Genomic DNA, 16840 nt, shown 5'->3' with positions numbered 1-16840 from the left:
GGCCGCTGACGGCATTCCCGCGCATGCGCCGCCCGGATATGTCTTTTCCGCCAGCTGGCGGGGCGGAAATTCGTCCGGCGCCGGCCTAGCCCCTTAAGGTTGGGACTCGGCCCCCAAAGATGCGGAGCATTCCGCACCCTTGGGGCGGCGCGATGCCCGTCTGATTTGCGCCGTTTTCGGCGCCGGTCGGCGGACATCGCGCCGTTTCCGGAGAATTTCACCCCAGGTTCTATTCTCCCCACTCCCCGTGGGAGCGAGTCCCACATTCTCCCCCACTCCCCGTGGGAGCGAGTCCCACATTCTCCCCACTCCCCGTGGGAGCGAGTCCCACATTCTCCCCACTCCCCGTGGGAGCGAGTCCCACATTCTCCCCACTCCCCGTGGGAGCGAGTCCCACATTCTCCCCACTCCCCGTGGGAGCGAGTCCCACATTCTCCCCACTCCCTGTCGGAGCGGGTCCCACATTCTCCCCACTCCCCGTGGGAGCGAGTCCCACATTCTCCCCACTCCCTGTGGGAGCGAGTCCCACATTCTCCCCACTCCCCGTGGGAGCGAGTCCCACATTCTCCCCACTCCCTGTCGGAGCGGGTCCCACATTCTCCCCACTCCCCGTGGGAGCGAGTCCCACATTCTCCCCACTCCCCGATGACAGCGAGTCCCACATTCCCCCCACTCCCTGTGGGAGCGAGTCCCACATTCTCTCCACTCCCCGTGGGAGCGAGTCCCACATTCCCCCCACTCCCTGTGGGAGCGAGTCCCACATTCTCCCCACTCCCTGTGGGAGCGAGTCCCACATTCTCTCCACTCCCCATGGGAGCGAGTCCCACATTCTCCCCACTCCCCGTGGGAGCGAGTCCCAGATTCTCCCCACTCCCCGTGGGAGCGAGTCCCACATTCTCCCCACTCCCCGTGGGAGCGAGTCCCACATTCTCCCCACTCCCCGTGGGAGCGAGTCCCACATTCTCCCCACACCCCGTGGGAGCGAGTCCCACATTCTCCCCACTCCCCGTGGGAGCGAGTCCCACATTCTCCCCACTCCCTGTGGGAGCGAGTCCCACATTCTCCCCCACTCCCCGTGGGAGCGAGTCCCACATTCTCCCCCACTCCCCGTGGGAGCGAGTCCCACATTCTCCCCACTCCCCGTGGGAGCGAGTCCCACATTCTCCCCACTCCCCGTGGGAGCGAGTCCCACATTCTCCCCACTCCCCGTGGGAGCGAGTCCCACATTCTCCCCACTCCCCGTGGGAGCGAGTCCCACATTCTCCCCACTCCCCGTGGGAGCGAGTCCCACATTCTCCCCACTCCCCGTGGGAGCGAGTCCCACATTCTCCCCACTCCCCGTGACAGCGAGTCCCATATTCTCCCCACTCCCCGTGACAGCGGGTCCCACATTCTCCCCACTGCCCGTGGGAGCGAGTCCCACATTCTCCCCACTCCCCGTGGGAGCGAGTCCCACATTCTCCCCACTCCCCGTGGGAGCGAGTCCCACATTCTCCCCACTCCCCGTGGGAGCGAGTCCCACATTCTCCCCACTCCCCGTGGGAGCGAGTCCCACATTGACCCCACTCCCCGTGGGAGCGAGTCCCACATTCTCCCCACTCCCCGTGACAGCGAATCCCACATTCTCCCCACTCCCCGTGACAGCGAGTCCCACATTCTCCCCACTCCCCGTGGGAGCGAGTCCCACATTCTCCCTACTCCCCGTGGGAGCGAGTCCCACATTCTCCCCACTCCCCATGACAGCGAGTCCCACATTCTCCCCACTCCCCGTGACAGCGAGTCCCACATTCTCCCCACTCCCCGTGGGAGCGAGTCCCACATTCTCCCCACTCCCCGTGGGAGCGAGTCCCACATTCTCCCCACTCTCCGTGGGAGCGAGTGCCACATTCTCCCCACTCCTCGTGACAACGTGTCCCACATTCTCCCCACTCCCCGTGGGAGCGAGTCCCACATTCTCCCCACTCCCCATGGGAGCGAGTCCCACATTCTCCCCACTCTCCGTGGGAGCGAGTTCCACATTCTCCCCACTCCCCGTGGGAGCGAGTCCCACATCCTCCCTCCCCCCACTCCCCGTGGGAGCAAGTCCCACATTCTCCCCACTCCCCATGGGAGCGAGTCCCACATTCTCCCCACTCCCCTGGGAGCGAGTTCCACATTCTCCCCACTCCCCGTGGGAGCGAGTCCCACATCCTCCCCACTCCCCGTGGGAGCGAGTCCCACATTCTCCCCACTCCCCGTGGGAGTGAGTCCACATTCTCCCCACTCCCCGTGGGAGTGAGTCCCACATTCTCCCCACTCCCCCGAGGGAGCGAGTCCCACATTCTCCCCACTTCCTGTGGGAGCGAGTCCCCACATTCTCCCCCACTCCCCGTGGGAGTGAGTCCCACATTCTCCCCACTCCTCACAGGGAGATCGAGTGGTGTGAAAACTGGCTGTGAAACGCTCTAGGGTGCAGTGAGATTGAGAAGGGCGCTAGAGGAATGCAAATCCTTTCTTTGCGCCTCCTGCTCTTCTGACCCATGGAAAGGCAACGTGAAGGAGACTCCCAGCAGAAAATGGGGAAATAGAAATGATAGTCCGGAGTCTGGGATTCCAGACGGACAAACACTCTCCCATTTGAAAGTTAGGAGATGTGAAATTAATGACTTACCTCAGCCTGAATGTGAATTGTTTCCCATGGATCAATTCCAAATCCCCAGGGGCGCGATTCAGCGGACTTGAAACTGTGTTTGGCGGGTTGCCCCTCAGGGCGACGGCAGCAATATTCCGCCCCCATATCCACCGGCACTTTGCCAGTTTTTTGGGCCTCGGAGAGTTTCTCCCCGGAGAGGACGCACTTTTAAACTGAACAGGAACAGCTCCTCGCAGATCAGGGCAGCCCCGATCTCTGCACCAACCCCTTGCAGACCCCCACCATCACCCCCCACCCCCACCATCACCCTCCCACCTTCCCCACCCCCCCACCCCCACCATCAACCCCCCCCACCTTCCCCACCCCCCTCCCCACCCCCTCCCCACCATCCCCCTCCCCACCTTCCCCATCCCCACCTTCCCCATCCCCCTCCTCACCAGCACCCCCTCACCTTCCCCACCCCCCCACCATCACCCCCACACCTTCTTCACCCCCCCCACCCCACCATCACCCCCACCTCACCATCACCCCCACACCTCACAATCATCCCCACACCTCCCCTCACCCCCCCATCTTCCCCATCCCCCACCCCACCATCACCCCCACAGCTTCCCCACCCCCACCCACCCCACCATCAGCCCCCCACCTTCCCCACCCCCCAACCCCACCATCACCCCCCCCACCTTCCCCACCCCCCCACCATCATCCCCCCCACTTTCCCCACCCCCCTCCCCCCATTCCCCTCCCATCCCATCCCCCTCCCCCCCCATCCCCCTCCCCATACCCTCCCCACCTTCCCCCTCCCACCTTCCCCCCTCCCCTCCCCCTCCCCCCAACCCCCTCCCCACCTTCCCCCTCCCCCATCCTCCTCCCCACCATCCCCCTCCCCCATCCCCCTCCCCATCCCCCCCCCACTCATCCTCCTCCCTCCTTCCCCCTCCACATCCCCCTCCCCACCATCCCCCTCCCCACCTTCCCCCTCCCCACCATCCCCCTCCCCCAATTCCCCTCCCATCCCCATCCCTCTCCCCCCATTCCCCTCCCCATCTTCCCCCTCCCCATCCCCTCCCCACCTTCCCCTCCCCTCCCCACCTTCCCCCTCCCACCTTCCCCCTCCCCTCCCCCTCCCCCACCCCCCCTCCCCACCTTGCCCCTCCCCCATCCTCCTCCCCACCATCCCCCTCCCCACCATCCCCCTCCCCATCCCCCTCCCCACCTTCCCCCCATCCCCACCTTCCCCCTCCCCACCTTCCCCCTCCCCTTCCCCCTCCCCTTCCCCCTCCCCACCATCCCCCTCCCCCTCCCCATCCCCCTCCCATCCCCCTCCCCATCCCCTTCCCCCTCCCCATCCCCCTCCCCACCTTCCCCTCCCCATCCCCCTCCCCACCTTCCCCCTCCCCAGCCCCCTCCCCACCTTCCCCCTCCCCATCCCCTCCCCACCCCCTCCCCACCTTCCCCCTCCCCACCTTCCCCCTCCCCATCCCCCTCCCCACCTTCCCCCTCCCCATCCCCCTCCCCACCTTCCCCCTCCCCATCCCCCTCCCCACCCCCTCCTCCCCATCCCCCTCCCCACCCCCTCCTCCCCCTCCCCCTCCCCAACCTTCTCTATTTTTTAAATGTATTTTATTACAAACATGTATCAAATCAGGTTACAGCGAACAAACCCCCCGGGAAACGTACTTCCCAACATTCCCCGGGAAACGTACATCCCAACATTCCCCGGGAAACGTATTTCCCAACATTCCCCGGGAAACGTACTTCCCAACATTCAGCGATACAGTCTACAGATTTTTCCCCTTTTTCACTCCACACCCCAAATATCGCCCCCAAAGGGTCCGGGTCCACTCCCTCCTCCACTATCCTGGTTAAGACCGCAAACACTCCCGCCCAGAATCTTCCCAATTTTTCACAACCCCAGAACATGTGCGCATGATTCACTGGCCCCGCCCACACCTCTCACACTCATCTGCTACCCCCCGAAAGAACCCACTCATTCTCGCTCGAGTCATATGCACCCTGTGCACCCCCTTAAACTGTATCAGGCTCATCCTTGCACAAGAGGAGGTCCCGTTTACCCTTCGCAGTGCCTCACTCCGTACTCCGCAATTGATCTCTCAGCTCAACTCCAATTCTCGTTTCTCCTCGATCTTCACCACCCGCTCACCTCCCTGCTCCCCCAGCCACGTGTATATATCTCCAATTCTTCCCTCCCCTTCCACATCCGGGAGCAGCAGTCGTTCCAGCAGGGCGTATCCCAGCAATCTAGAGAACCCCCTCCGGACCTTTTCGCGCAAAGTCCCTAACCTGCAGACACCTGGGACGAAATTCTCCGGTATCGGTGTGATGTCCGCCGACTGGCGCCCAAAACAGCGCAAATCAGACGGGCATCGCGCCGCCCCAAAGGTGCGGAATCCTCCGCATCTTTGGGGGCCGAGCCCCAACCTTAAGGGGCTAGGCCCGCGCCGGACAAATTTCCGCCCCACCAGCTGGCGCGGAAATGACATCTCCGGGCGGCGCATGCGCGGGAGCGTTAGCGGCCGCTGACGGCATTCCCGTGCATGCGCAGTGGAGGGAGTCTCTTCCGCCCCCGCCATGGTGGAGACCGTGGCGGAGGCGGAAGGGAAAGAGTGCCCCCACGGCACAGGCCCGCCCGTGGATCGGTGGGGCCCGATCGCGGGCCAGGCCACCGTGGGGGCACCCCCCGGGGCCAGATCGCCCCGCGCCCCCCCCCCCCAGGACCCCGGAGCCCGCCCGCGCTGCCCTGTCCCGCCGGTAAGAGAGGTGCTTTAATTTACGCCGGCGGGACAGGCATTTTAGCGGCGGGACTTCGGCCCATTCGGGCCGGAGAATCGCGGGGGGGGGGGCCGCCAACCGGCGAGGCGCGATTCCCGCCCCCCGCCGAATATCCGGTGGTGGAGAATTCGGGACATGGCGGGGGCGGGATTCACGCCAGCCCCCGGCGATTCTCCACCTGGCGTAGAATCTCGCCCCTGAACTCACTCCCCCTCGGCAGCTCTACCCTCTCCCTGAGCTCCTCCAGACTGGGGAACCCCTCCACCTCCTGTATGCACTATCCCCCCCCCCCCCCCCCCCCCTGGCTCAAACCCATCTCCCCAACCTTCTCATGGCCGTTGGAAACCCCACCCCCACCCAACCCCGTCTAATGGGAACCCCCCCCTTGGACCCGACCCCTGGCGGTGCCAACCAGGCGCACCCGCAGCCTGCCAGGGAGAGGGGCAGGGTACCACCGTGCCCTGTGCCTGACCACCCAGGGGTGTCTAATGGCCGGCGAGACCCCTTGAAGTGCCGTCACGGTCAACGTTTGCGTACACCAATGCTAAATGGTCTCGCAGGCGCTGCCGCTGACCCACGTGCTGGGTGACCCCCGTGCTGGGTGACCCACGTGCTGGGTGACCCCCGTGCTGGGTGACCCCCGTGCTAGATGAAGGCGGGATCCAGGTCGCGCTGGTCGGAGCGGTCGCTGACTCGCGATCGGCCTGCCGCCCGGTGTGGGGCTCTCGCGCGACTCACCCGTAGCATCCGAATCCGTGCTGGGCGGTCGCTGAATCGTGGCCGCTGCAGTAATAGTTCTGAGTTATCTATTCACACCCACCACAGCAACAGGGGAATTTAAAGTCAATTAATGAATTGTGAATAAAAACTAGTCCCATTAATAATGATCATTGAAACTGTGAAATGGTTATAAAAACCCATCTGGGTCACTAATGTCCTTCAGGGAAGGAAATCTGCTGTCCTTACCCGGTCTGGCCGACATGTGACTCCAGACCCACAGCAATGGGGTTGATCTTGCCCCCGTAATGGCCGAGCGAGACACTCAGACCTTTCAAACCACAAGCTGAAAAGAAGCAGGGTGAATGTACCGACACCACATAAACTGGGGTTCAAAAAGGCAGCTCACTACCGCCTCCTCAAGGACAATTAGGGATGGGCAATAAATGCTGGCACGATAAACAGCAACATATCCAGAATGAATTGAAAAAAAATCAAAATACTGACATCAATATCTCGTGGCGTGTGCGGTGAGCGTGTGCGGTGAGCGTGTGCGGTGAGCGTGTGCGGTGAGCGTGTGCGGTGAGCGTGTGCGGTGAGCGTGTATGTGTGGCAGCACACAGTGAACATGTGAGGTGAGCGTGTGCGGTGAGCGTGTGCGGTGAGCATGTATGTGTGGCAGCACACAGTGAACATGTGAGGTGAGCGTGTGCGGTGAGCGTGTGCGGTGAGCGTGTGCGGTGAGCATGTATGTGTGGCAGCACACAGTGAACATGTGAGGTGAGCATGTGCGGTGAGCGTGTGCGGTGAGCGTGTGCGGTGAGCGTGTGCGGTGAGCATGTATGTGTGGCAGCACACAGTGAACATGTGAGGTGAGCGTGTGCGGTGAGCGTGTGCGGTGAGCATGTATGTGTGGCAGCACACAGTGAACATGTGAGGTGAGCGTGTGCGGTGAGCGTGTGCGGTGAGCGTGTGCGGTGAGCGTGTGCGGTGAGTGTGTGCGGTGAGCGTGTGCGGTGAGTGTGTGCGGTGAGCGTGTGCGGTGAGCGTGTGCGGTGAGCGTGTGCGGTGAGCATGTATGTGTGGCAGCACACAGTGAACATGTGAGGTGAGCGTGTGCGGTGAGCATGTATGTGTGGCGACACACGGTGAAGATGTGAGGTCAGCCTGTCGCGACATGCGGTGAGCGTGTGACAACGCGCTGTGTGTAGTCTGTGTAACTCTCTCTCTCTGTTACAGTTTCCCCCCATGACGCCGACATCAGTTTTAATTGCAGTTTCATAGACTCTCCCTCTGCCGGTTGGGATTCAGCCTCTTTCTCGTCCTTCGAGACAGATGAGGGGGAGCCTCTGTATTGTGAACCCACATTGGAAGGTGAGCGCACACACAGATGCAGACAATTGTTCAAGGATTTTGAAAACTTAATTGCAGCAACTTCTTCCCTGTTGTAACGTGTTCAAGTAGCGGAGAACAGGCTGAAGAATGAAAAGGAGTGTCCCCCAGTGAGAGTCAGCACCTTCAGGAACGGTGTCCCAGTGAGAATCAGCACCTTCAGGAACTGTGTCCCCCAGCGAGAGTCAGCACCTTCAGGAACTGTGTCCCAGTGAGAGTCAGTACCTTCAGGAACTGTGTCCACAGTGAGAGTCAGCACCTTCAGGAACTGTCCCCCAGTGAGAGTCAGCACCTTCAGGAACGGTGTCCCAGTGAGAGTCAGCACCTTCAGGAACTGTCCCCCAGTGAGAGTCAGCACCTTCAGGAACTGTGTCCCAGTGAGAGTCAGCACCTTCAGGAACTGTGTCCCAGTGAGAGTCAGTACCTTCAGGAACTGTGTCCACAGTGAGAGTCAGCACCTTCAGGAACTGTCCCCCAGTGAGAGTCAGCACCTTCAGGAACGGTGTCCCAGTGAGAGTCAGCACCTTCAGGAACTGTGTCCCAGTGAGAGTCAGCACCTTCAGGAACTGTGTCCCAGTGAGAGTCAGTACCTTCAGGAACTGTGTCCACAGTGAGAGTCAGCACCTTCAGGAACTGTGTCCCAGTGAGAGTCAGCACCTTCAGGAACTGTGTCCCAGTGAGAGTCAGCACCCTCAGGAACTGTGTCCCAGTGAGAGTCGGCACCTTCAGGAACTGTCCCCAGTGAGAGTCAGCACCTTCAGGAACTGTGTCCCAGTGAGAGTCAGCACCTTCAGGAACTGTCCCCCAGTGAGAGTCAGCACCTTCAGGAACGGTGTCCCAGTGAGAGTCAGCACCTTTAGGAACTGTGTCCCAGTGAGAGTCAGCACCTTCAGGAACTGTCCCCCAGTGAGAGTCGGCACCTTCAGGAACTATGTCTCAGTGAGAGTCAGTACCTTCAGGATCTGTGTCCCAGTGAGATTCGGCACCTTCAGGAACTGTGTCCCAGTGAGAGTCAGCACATTCAGGAACTGTGTCACAGTGAGAGTCAGCACCTTCAGGAATGGTGTCCCAGTGAGAGTCAGCACCTTCAGGAACTATCTCTCAGTGAGAGTCAGCACCTTCAGGAACTGTGTCCCAGTGAGAGTCAGCACCTTCAGGAACTGTCCCCCAGTGAGAGGAAGCACCTTCAGGAACTGTGTCCCAGTGAGAGTCAGCAACTTCAGGAACTGTCCCCCAGTGAGAGTCAGCACCTTCAGGAACTGTCTCTCAGTGAGAGTCAGTACATTCAGGAACTGTGTCCCAGTGAGAGTCAGCACCTTCAGGAACTGTCCCCCAGTGAGTCAGCACCTTCAGGAGCTGTGTCCCAGTGAGAGTCAGCACCTTCAGGAACTGTCCCCCAGTGAGAGACAGCACCTTCAGGAACTGTCCCCCAGTAAGAGTCAGCACCTTCAGAAACTGTGTCCCAGTGAGAGTCGGCACCTTCAGGAACTGTCCCCCAGTGAGAGTCAGCATCTTCAGGAACTGTCCCCCAGTGAGAGTCAGCACCTTCAGGAACTGTGTCCCAGTGAGAGTCAGCACCTTCAGGAACTGACCCCCAGTGAGAGTCAGCACCTTCAGGAACTGTCCCCCAGTGAGAGTCGGCACCTTCAGGAACTGCGTCCCAGTGAGAGTCAGCACCTTCAGGAACTGTCCCCCAGTGAGGAGTCAGCACCTTCAGGAACTGTCCCCCAGTGAGAGTCAACACCTTCAGGGACTGGGTCCCAGTGAGAGTCAGCACCTTCAGGAACTGTGTCCCAGTGAAAGTCAGCACCTTCAGGAACTGTGTCCCAGTGAGAGTCAGCACCTTCAGGAACTGTGTCCCAGTGAGGGTCAGCATCTTCAGGAACTGTACCCCAGTGAGAGTCAGCACCTTCAGGAACAGTACCCCAGTGAGAGTCAGCACCTTCAGGAACAGTCTCCCAGTGAGAGTCAGCACCTTCAGGAGCTGTGTCCCAGTGAGAGTCAGCACCTTCAGGAACTGTCTACCAGTGAGAGACAGCACCTTCAGGAACTGTCCCCCAGTGAGAGTCAGCACCTTCAGGAACTGTACCCCAGTGAGAGTCAGCACCTTCAGGAACTGTGTCCCAGTGAGAGTCAGCAGCTTCAGAAACTGTCCCCCAGTGAGAATCAGTACCTTCAGGAATTTTGTCCCAGTGAGAGTCAGCACATTCAGGAACTGTCCCCCAGTGAGAGTCAGCACCTTCAGGAATTGTGTCCCAGTGAGAATCAGCACCTTCAGGAACTGTGTCCCAGTGTGAGTCAACACCCTTAGGAACTGTGTCCCAGTGAGAGTCAGCACCTTCAGCAACTTTGTCCCAGTGAGAGTCAGCACCTTCAGGAACTTTCCCCCAGTGAGAGTCACCAGCTTCAGGAACTGTGTCCCAGTGAGAGTCAGCACCTTCAGGAACTTTCCCCTAGTGAGAGTCACCAGCTTCAGGAACTGTGTCCCAGTGAGTGTCAGCACCTTCAGGAACTGTACCCCAGTGAGAGTCAGCACCTTCAGGAACTGTGTCCCAGTGAGAGTCAGCACCTTCAGGAACGGTGTCCCAGTGAGAGTCAGCACCTTCAGGAACTGTCTACCAGTGAGAGACAGCACCTTCAGGAACTGTCCCCCAGTAAGAGTCAGCACCTTCAGGAACTGTGTCTCAGTGAGAGTCAGCAGCTTCAGGAACTGTGTCTCAGTGAGAGTCAGCAGCTTCAGGAACTGTACCCCTGTGAGAGTCAGCACCTTCAGGAACTGTGTCCCAGTGAGAGTCAGCACCTTCAGGAAATGTGTCCCAGTGAGAGTCAGCACCTTCAGGAACTGTACCCCAGTGAGAGTCAGCGCCTTCAGGAACTGTGTCCCAGTGAGAGTCAGCATCTTCAGAAACTGTCCCCCAGTAAGAGTCAGCACCTTCAGGAATTTTGTCCCAGTGAGAGTCAGCACCTTCAGGAACTGTCCCCCAGTGAGAGTCAGCATCTTCAGGAATTGTGTCCCAGTGAGAATCAGCACCTTCAGGAACTGTGTCCCAGTGAGAGTCAGCACCTTCAGGAACTGTACCCCAGTGAGAGTCAGCACCTTCAGGAACTGTCCCCCAGTGAGAGACAGCACCTTCAGGAACTGTCCCCCAGTAAGAGTCAGCACCTTCAGGAACTGTGTCCCAGTGAGAGTCGGCACCTTCAGGAACTGTCCCCCAGTGAGAGTCAGCATCTTCAGGAACTGTCCCCCAGTGAGAGTCAGCACCTTCAGGAACTGTGTCCCAGTGAGAGTCAGCACCTTCAGGAACTGACCCCCAGTGAGAGTCAGCACCTTCAGGAACTGTCCCCCAGTGAGAGTCGGCACCTTCAGGAACTGCGTCCCAGTGAGAGTCAGCACCTTCAGGAACTGTCCCCCAGTGAGGAGTCAGCACCTTCAGGAACTGTGTCCCAGTGAGAGTCAACACCTTCAGGGACTGGGTCCCAGTGAGAGTCAGCACCTTCAGGAACTGTGTCCCAGTGAAAGTCAGCACCTTCAGGAACTGTGTCCCAGTGAGAGTCAGCACCTTCAGGAACTGTGTCCCAGTGAGGGTCAGCATCTTCAGGAACTGTACCCCAGTGAGAGTCAGCACCTTCAGGAACAGTACCCCAGTGAGAGTCAGCACCTTCAGGAACAGTCTCCCAGTGAGAGTCAGCACCTTCAGGAGCTGTGTCCCAGTGAGAGTCAGCACCTTCAGGAACTGTCTACCAGTGAGAGACAGCACATTCAGGAACTGTCCCCCAGTGAGAGTCAGCACCTTCAGGAACTGTACCCCAGTGAGAGTCAGCACCTTCAGGAACTGTGTCCCAGTGAGAGTCAGCAGCTTCAGAAACTGTCCCCCAGTGAGAATCAGTACCTTCAGGAATTTTGTCCCAGTGAGAGTCAGCACATTCAGGAACTGTCCCCCAGTGAGAGTCAGCACCTTCAGGAATTGTGTCCCAGTGAGAATCAGCACCTTCAGGAACTGTGTCCCAGTGTGAGTCAACACCCTTAGGAACTGTGTCCCAGTGAGAGTCAGCACCTTCAGCAACTTTGTCCCAGTGAGAGTCAGCACCTTCAGGAACTTTCCCCCAGTGAGAGTCACCAGCTTCAGGAACTGTGTCCCAGTGAGAGTCAGCACCTTCAGGAACTTTCCCCTAGTGAGAGTCACCAGCTTCAGGAACTGTGTCCCAGTGAGTGTCAGCACCTTCAGGAACTGTACCCCAGTGAGAGTCAGCACCTTCAGGAACTGTGTCCCAGTGAGAGTCAGCACCTTCAGGAACGGTGTCCCAGTGAGAGTCAGCACCTTCAGGAACTGTCTACCAGTGAGAGACAGCACCTTCAGGAACTGTCCCCCAGTAAGAGTCAGCACCTTCAGGAACTGTGTCTCAGTGAGAGTCAGCAGCTTCAGGAACTGTGTCTCAGTGAGAGTCAGCAGCTTCAGGAACTGTACCCCTGTGAGAGTCAGCACCTTCAGGAACTGTGTCCCAGTGAGAGTCAGCACCTTCAGGAAATGTGTCCCAGTGAGAGTCAGCACCTTCAGGAACTGTACCCCAGTGAGAGTCAGCGCCTTCAGGAACTGTGTCCCAGTGAGAGTCAGCATCTTCAGAAACTGTCCCCCAGTAAGAGTCAGCACCTTCAGGAATTTTGTCCCAGTGAGAGTCAGCACCTTCAGGAACTGTCCCCCAGTGAGAGTCAGCACGTTCAGGAATTGTGTCCCAGTGAGAATCAGCACCTTCAGGAACTGTGTCCCAGTGAGAGTCAGCACCTTCAGCAACTTTGTCCCAGTGAGAGTCAGCATCTTCAGGAACTGTGTCCCAGTGGGAGTCAGCACCTTCAGGAACTTTGTCCCAGTGAGAGTCACCAGCTTCAGGAACTGTGTCCCAGTGAGTGTCTGCACCTTCAGGAACTGGACCCCAGTGAGAGTCAGCACCTTCAGGAACTGTGTCCCAGTGAGAGTCAGCACCTTCAGGAACTGTCCCCCAGTGAGAGTCAGCACCTTCAGGAACTGTCCCCCAATGAAAGTCAGCACCTTCAGGAACTGTCCCCCAGTGAGAGTCAGCACCTTCAGGAACTGTCCCCCATTGAGAGTCAGCACCTTCAGGAGCTGTCCCCCAGTGAGAGTCAGCACCTTCAGGAACTGTGTCCCAGTGAGAGTCAGCACCTTCAGGAACTGTCCCCCAGTGAGAGTCAGCACCTTCAGGAACTGTCTACCAGTGAGAGACAGCACCTTCAGGAACTGTCCCCCAGTAAGAGTCAGCACCTTCAGGAACTGTGTCCCAGTGAGAGTCAGCAGCTCAGGAACTGTACCCCTGTGAGAGTCAGCACCTTCAGGAACTGTGTCCCAGTGAGAGTCAGCACCTTCAGGAACTGTGTCTCAGTGAGAGTCAGCACCTTCAGGAACTGTACCCCAGTGAGAGTCTGCACCTTCAGGAACTGTGTCCCAGTGAGAGTCAGCTTCTTCAGGAACTGTGTCCCAGTGAGAGTCAGCACCTTCAGGAACTGTGTCCCAGTGAGAGTCAGCAGCTTCAGGAACTGTGTCCCAGTGAGAGTCAGCACCTTCAGGAACTGTGTCCCAGTGAGGGTCAGCATCTTCAGGAACTGTACCCCAGTGAGAGTCAGCACCTTCAGGAACTGTAGCATAGTGAGAGTCAGCACCTTCAGGAACTGTCCCCCAGTGAGAGTCAGCACCTTCAGAAGCTGTGTCCCAGTGAGAGTCAGCACCTTCAGGAACTGTCTACCAGTGAGAGACAGCACGTTCAGGAACTGTCCCCCAGTGAGAGTCAGCACCTTCAGGAACTGTGTCCGAGTGAGAGTCAGCACCTTCAGAAACTGTCCCCCAGTGAGAGTCAGTACCTTCAGGAATTTTGTCCCAGTGAGAGTCAGCACCTTCAGGAATTTTGTCCCAGTGAGAGTCAGCACCTTCAGGAATTGTGTCCCAGTGAGAATCAGCACCTTCAGGAACTGTGTCCCAGTGTGAGTCAACACCCTTAGGAACTGTGTCCCAGTGAGAGTCAGCACCTTCAGCAACTTTGTCCCAGTGAGAGTCAGCACCTTCAGGAACTTTCCCCCAGTGAGAGTCACCAGCTTCAGGAACTGTGTCCCAGTGAGAGTCAGCACCTTCAGGAACTTTCCCCTAGTGAGAGTCACCAGCTTCAGGAACTGTGTCCCAGTGAGTGTCAGCACCTTAGGAACTGGACCCCAGTGAGAGTCAGCACCTTCAGGAACTGTGTCCCAGTGAGAGTCAGCACCTTCAGGAACTGTCCCCCAGTGAGAGTCAGCACCTTCAGGAACAGTCTACCAGTGAGAGACAGCACCTTCAGGAACTGTCCCCCAGTAAGAGTCAGCACCTTCAGGAACTGTGTCTCAGTGAGAGTCAGCAGCTTCAGGAACTGTACCCCTGTGAGAGTCAGCACCTTCAGGAACTGTGTCCCAGTGAGAGTCAGCACCTACAGGAACTGTGTCCCAGTGAGAGTCAGCACCTTCAGGAACTGTACCCCAGTGAGAGTCAGCGCCTTCAGGAACTGTGTCCCAGTGAGAGTCAGCATCTTCAGAAACTGTGTCCCAGTGAGAGTCAGCACCTTCAGCAACTTTGTCCCAGTGAGAGTCAGCATCTTCAGGAACTGTGTCCCAGTGAGAGTCAGCACCTTCAGGAACTTTGTCCCAGTGAGAGTCACCAGCTTCAGGAACTGTGTCCCAGTGAGTGCCAGCACCTTCAGGAACTGTACCCCAGTGAGAGTCAGCACCTTCAGGAACTGTGTCCCAGTGAGAGTCAGCACCTTCAGGAACTGTCCCCCAGTGAGAATCAGCACCTTCAGGAACTGCCCCCCAGTGAGAGTCAGCTCCTTCAGGAACTGTCCCCCATTGAGAGTCAGCACCTTCAGGAACTGTGTCCCAGTGAGAGTCAGCACCTTCAGGAACTTTGTCCCTGTGACAGTCACCAGCTTCAGGAACTGTGTCCCAGTGAGTGTCTACACCATCAGGAACTGGACCCCAGTGAGAGTCAGCACCTTCAGGAACTGTGTCCCAGTGAGAGTCAGCACCTTCAGGAACTGTCCCCCAGTGAGAGTCAGCACCTTCAGGAACTGTGCCCCAGTGAAAGTCAGCACCTTCAGGAACTGTCCCCCAGTGAGAGTCAGCACCTTCAGGACCTGTCCCCCATTGAGAGTCAGCACCTTCAGGAGCTGTCCCCCAGTGAGAGTCAGCACCTTCAGGAACTGTGTCCCAGTGAGAGTCAGCACCTTCAGGAACTGTCCCCCAGTGAGAGTCAGCACCTTCAGGAACTGTGTCCCAGTGAGAGTCAGCAGCTTCAGGTACTGTGTCCCAGTGAGAGTCAGCACCTTCAGGAACTGTGTCCCAGTGAGGGTCAGCATCTTCAGGAACTGTACCCCAGTGAGAGTCAGCACCTTCAGGAACTGTACCATAGTGAGAGTCAGCACCTTCAGGAACTGTCCCCCAGTGATAGTCAGCACCTTCAGGAACTGTCCCCCAGTGAGAGTCAGCACCTTCAGGAACTGTCTACCAGTGAGAGACAGCACGTTCAGGAACTGTCCCCCAGTGAGAGTCAGCACCTTCGGGAACTGTACCCCAGTGAGAGTCAGCACCTTCAGGAACTGTGTCCGAGTGAGAGTCAGCAGCTTCAGGAACTGTACCCCTGTGAGAGTCAGCACCTTCAGGAACTGTGTCCCAGTGAGAGTCAGCACCTTCAAGAACTGTCCCCCAGTGAGAGTCAGCACCTTCAGGAACTGTCCCCCAGTGAGAGTCAGCACCTTCAGGAACTGTGTCCCAGAGAGAGTCAGCACCTTCAGAAACTGTCCCCCAGTGAGAGTCAGCACCTTCAGGAACTGTCCCCCAGTGAGAGTCAGCACCTTCAGGAACTGTCCCCCAGTGAGAGTCAGCACCTTCAGGAACTGTGTCCCAGTGAGAGTCAGCACCTTCAGGAACTGTCCCCCAGTGAGAGTCAGCACCTTCAGGAACTGTGTCCCAGTGAGAGTCAGCAGCTTCAGGAACTGTGTCCCAGTGAGAGTCAGCACCTTCAGGAACTGTGTCCCAGTGAGGGTCAGCATCTTCAGGAACTGTACCCCAGTGAGAGTCAGCACCTTCAGGAACTGTACCATAGTGAGAGTCAGCACCTTCAGGAACTGTACCATAGTGAGAGTCAGCACCTTCAGGAACTGTCCCCCAGTGATAGTCAGCACCTTCAGGAACTGTCCCCCAGTGAGAGTCAGCGCCTTCAGGAACTGTCTACCAGTGAGAGACAGCACGTTCAGGAACTGTCCCCCAGTGAGAGTCAGCACCTTCGGGAACTGTGTCCGAGTGAGAGTCAGCACCTTCAGAAACTGTCCCCCAGTGAGAGTCAGTACCTTCAGGAATTTTGTCCCAGTGAGAGTCAGCACCTTCAGGAATTTTGTCCCAGTGAGAGTCAGCACCTTCAGGAATTGTGTCCCAGTGAGAGTCAGCACCTTCAGGAACTGTGTCCCAGTGAGAGTCAACACCCTTAGGAACTGTGTCCCAGTGAGAGTCAGCACCTTCAGCAACTTTGTCCCAGTGAGAGGCAGCACCTTCAGGAACTTTCCCCCAGTGAGAGTCACCAGCTTCAGGAACTGTGTCCCAGTGAGAGTCAGCACCTTCAGCAACTTTGTCCCAGTGAGAGTCAGCACCTTCAGGAACTTTCCCCCAGTGAGAGTCACCAGTTTCAGGAACTGTGTCCCAGTGAGAGTCAGCACCTTCAGGAACTTTCCCCTAGTGAGAGTCACCAGCTTCAGGAACTGTGTCCCAGTGAGTGTCAGCACCTTAGGAACTGTACCCCAGTGAGAGTCAGCACCTTCAGGAACTGTGTCCCAGTGAGAGTCAGCAGCTTCAGGAACTGTCCCCCAGTGAGAGTCAGCACCTTCAGGAACTGTCTACCAGTGAGAGACAGCACCTTCAGGAACTGTCCCCCAGTAAGAGTCAGCACCTTCAGGAACTGTGTCTGAGTGAGAGTTAGCAGCTTCAGGAACTGTACCCCTGTGAGAGTCAGCACCTTCAGGAACTGTGTCCCAGTGAGAGTCAGCACCTACAGGAACTGTGTCCCAGTGAGAGTCAGCACCTTCAGGAACTGTACCCCAGTGAGAGTCAGAGCCTTCAGGAACTGTGTCCCAGTGAGAGTCAGCATCTTCAGAAACTGTCCCCCTGTAAGAGTCAGCACCTTCAGGAATTTTGTCCCTGTGAGAGTCAGCACCTTCAGGAACTGTCCCCCAGTGAGAGTCAGCACCTTCAGGAATTGTGTCCCAGTGAGAATCAGCTCCTTCAGG

The 16840-nt window shown here is 58.1% G+C and overlaps 1 protein-coding gene across 1 annotated transcript in view; it reads left to right on the top strand.

The window, feature by feature from the left end:
- The window catches only part of LOC140387130 (scavenger receptor class F member 2-like), a 269752-nt gene that overhangs the window by 86942 nt on the left and 165970 nt on the right, over positions 1-16840 (top strand). The window contains exon 8 of the mRNA XM_072470141.1: positions 7382-7516. Within this exon, the coding sequence (XP_072326242.1) occupies positions 7382-7516 (135 nt within the window). The remainder of the gene's footprint in view (positions 1-7381; positions 7517-16840) is intronic.

The sequence above is a fragment of the Scyliorhinus torazame genome, chromosome 12, assembly GCF_047496885.1.
Source record: "Scyliorhinus torazame isolate Kashiwa2021f chromosome 12, sScyTor2.1, whole genome shotgun sequence".
NCBI lineage: Eukaryota > Metazoa > Chordata > Chondrichthyes > Carcharhiniformes > Scyliorhinidae > Scyliorhinus > Scyliorhinus torazame.
This window is presented reverse-complemented; position numbering and strand designations above follow the sequence as displayed.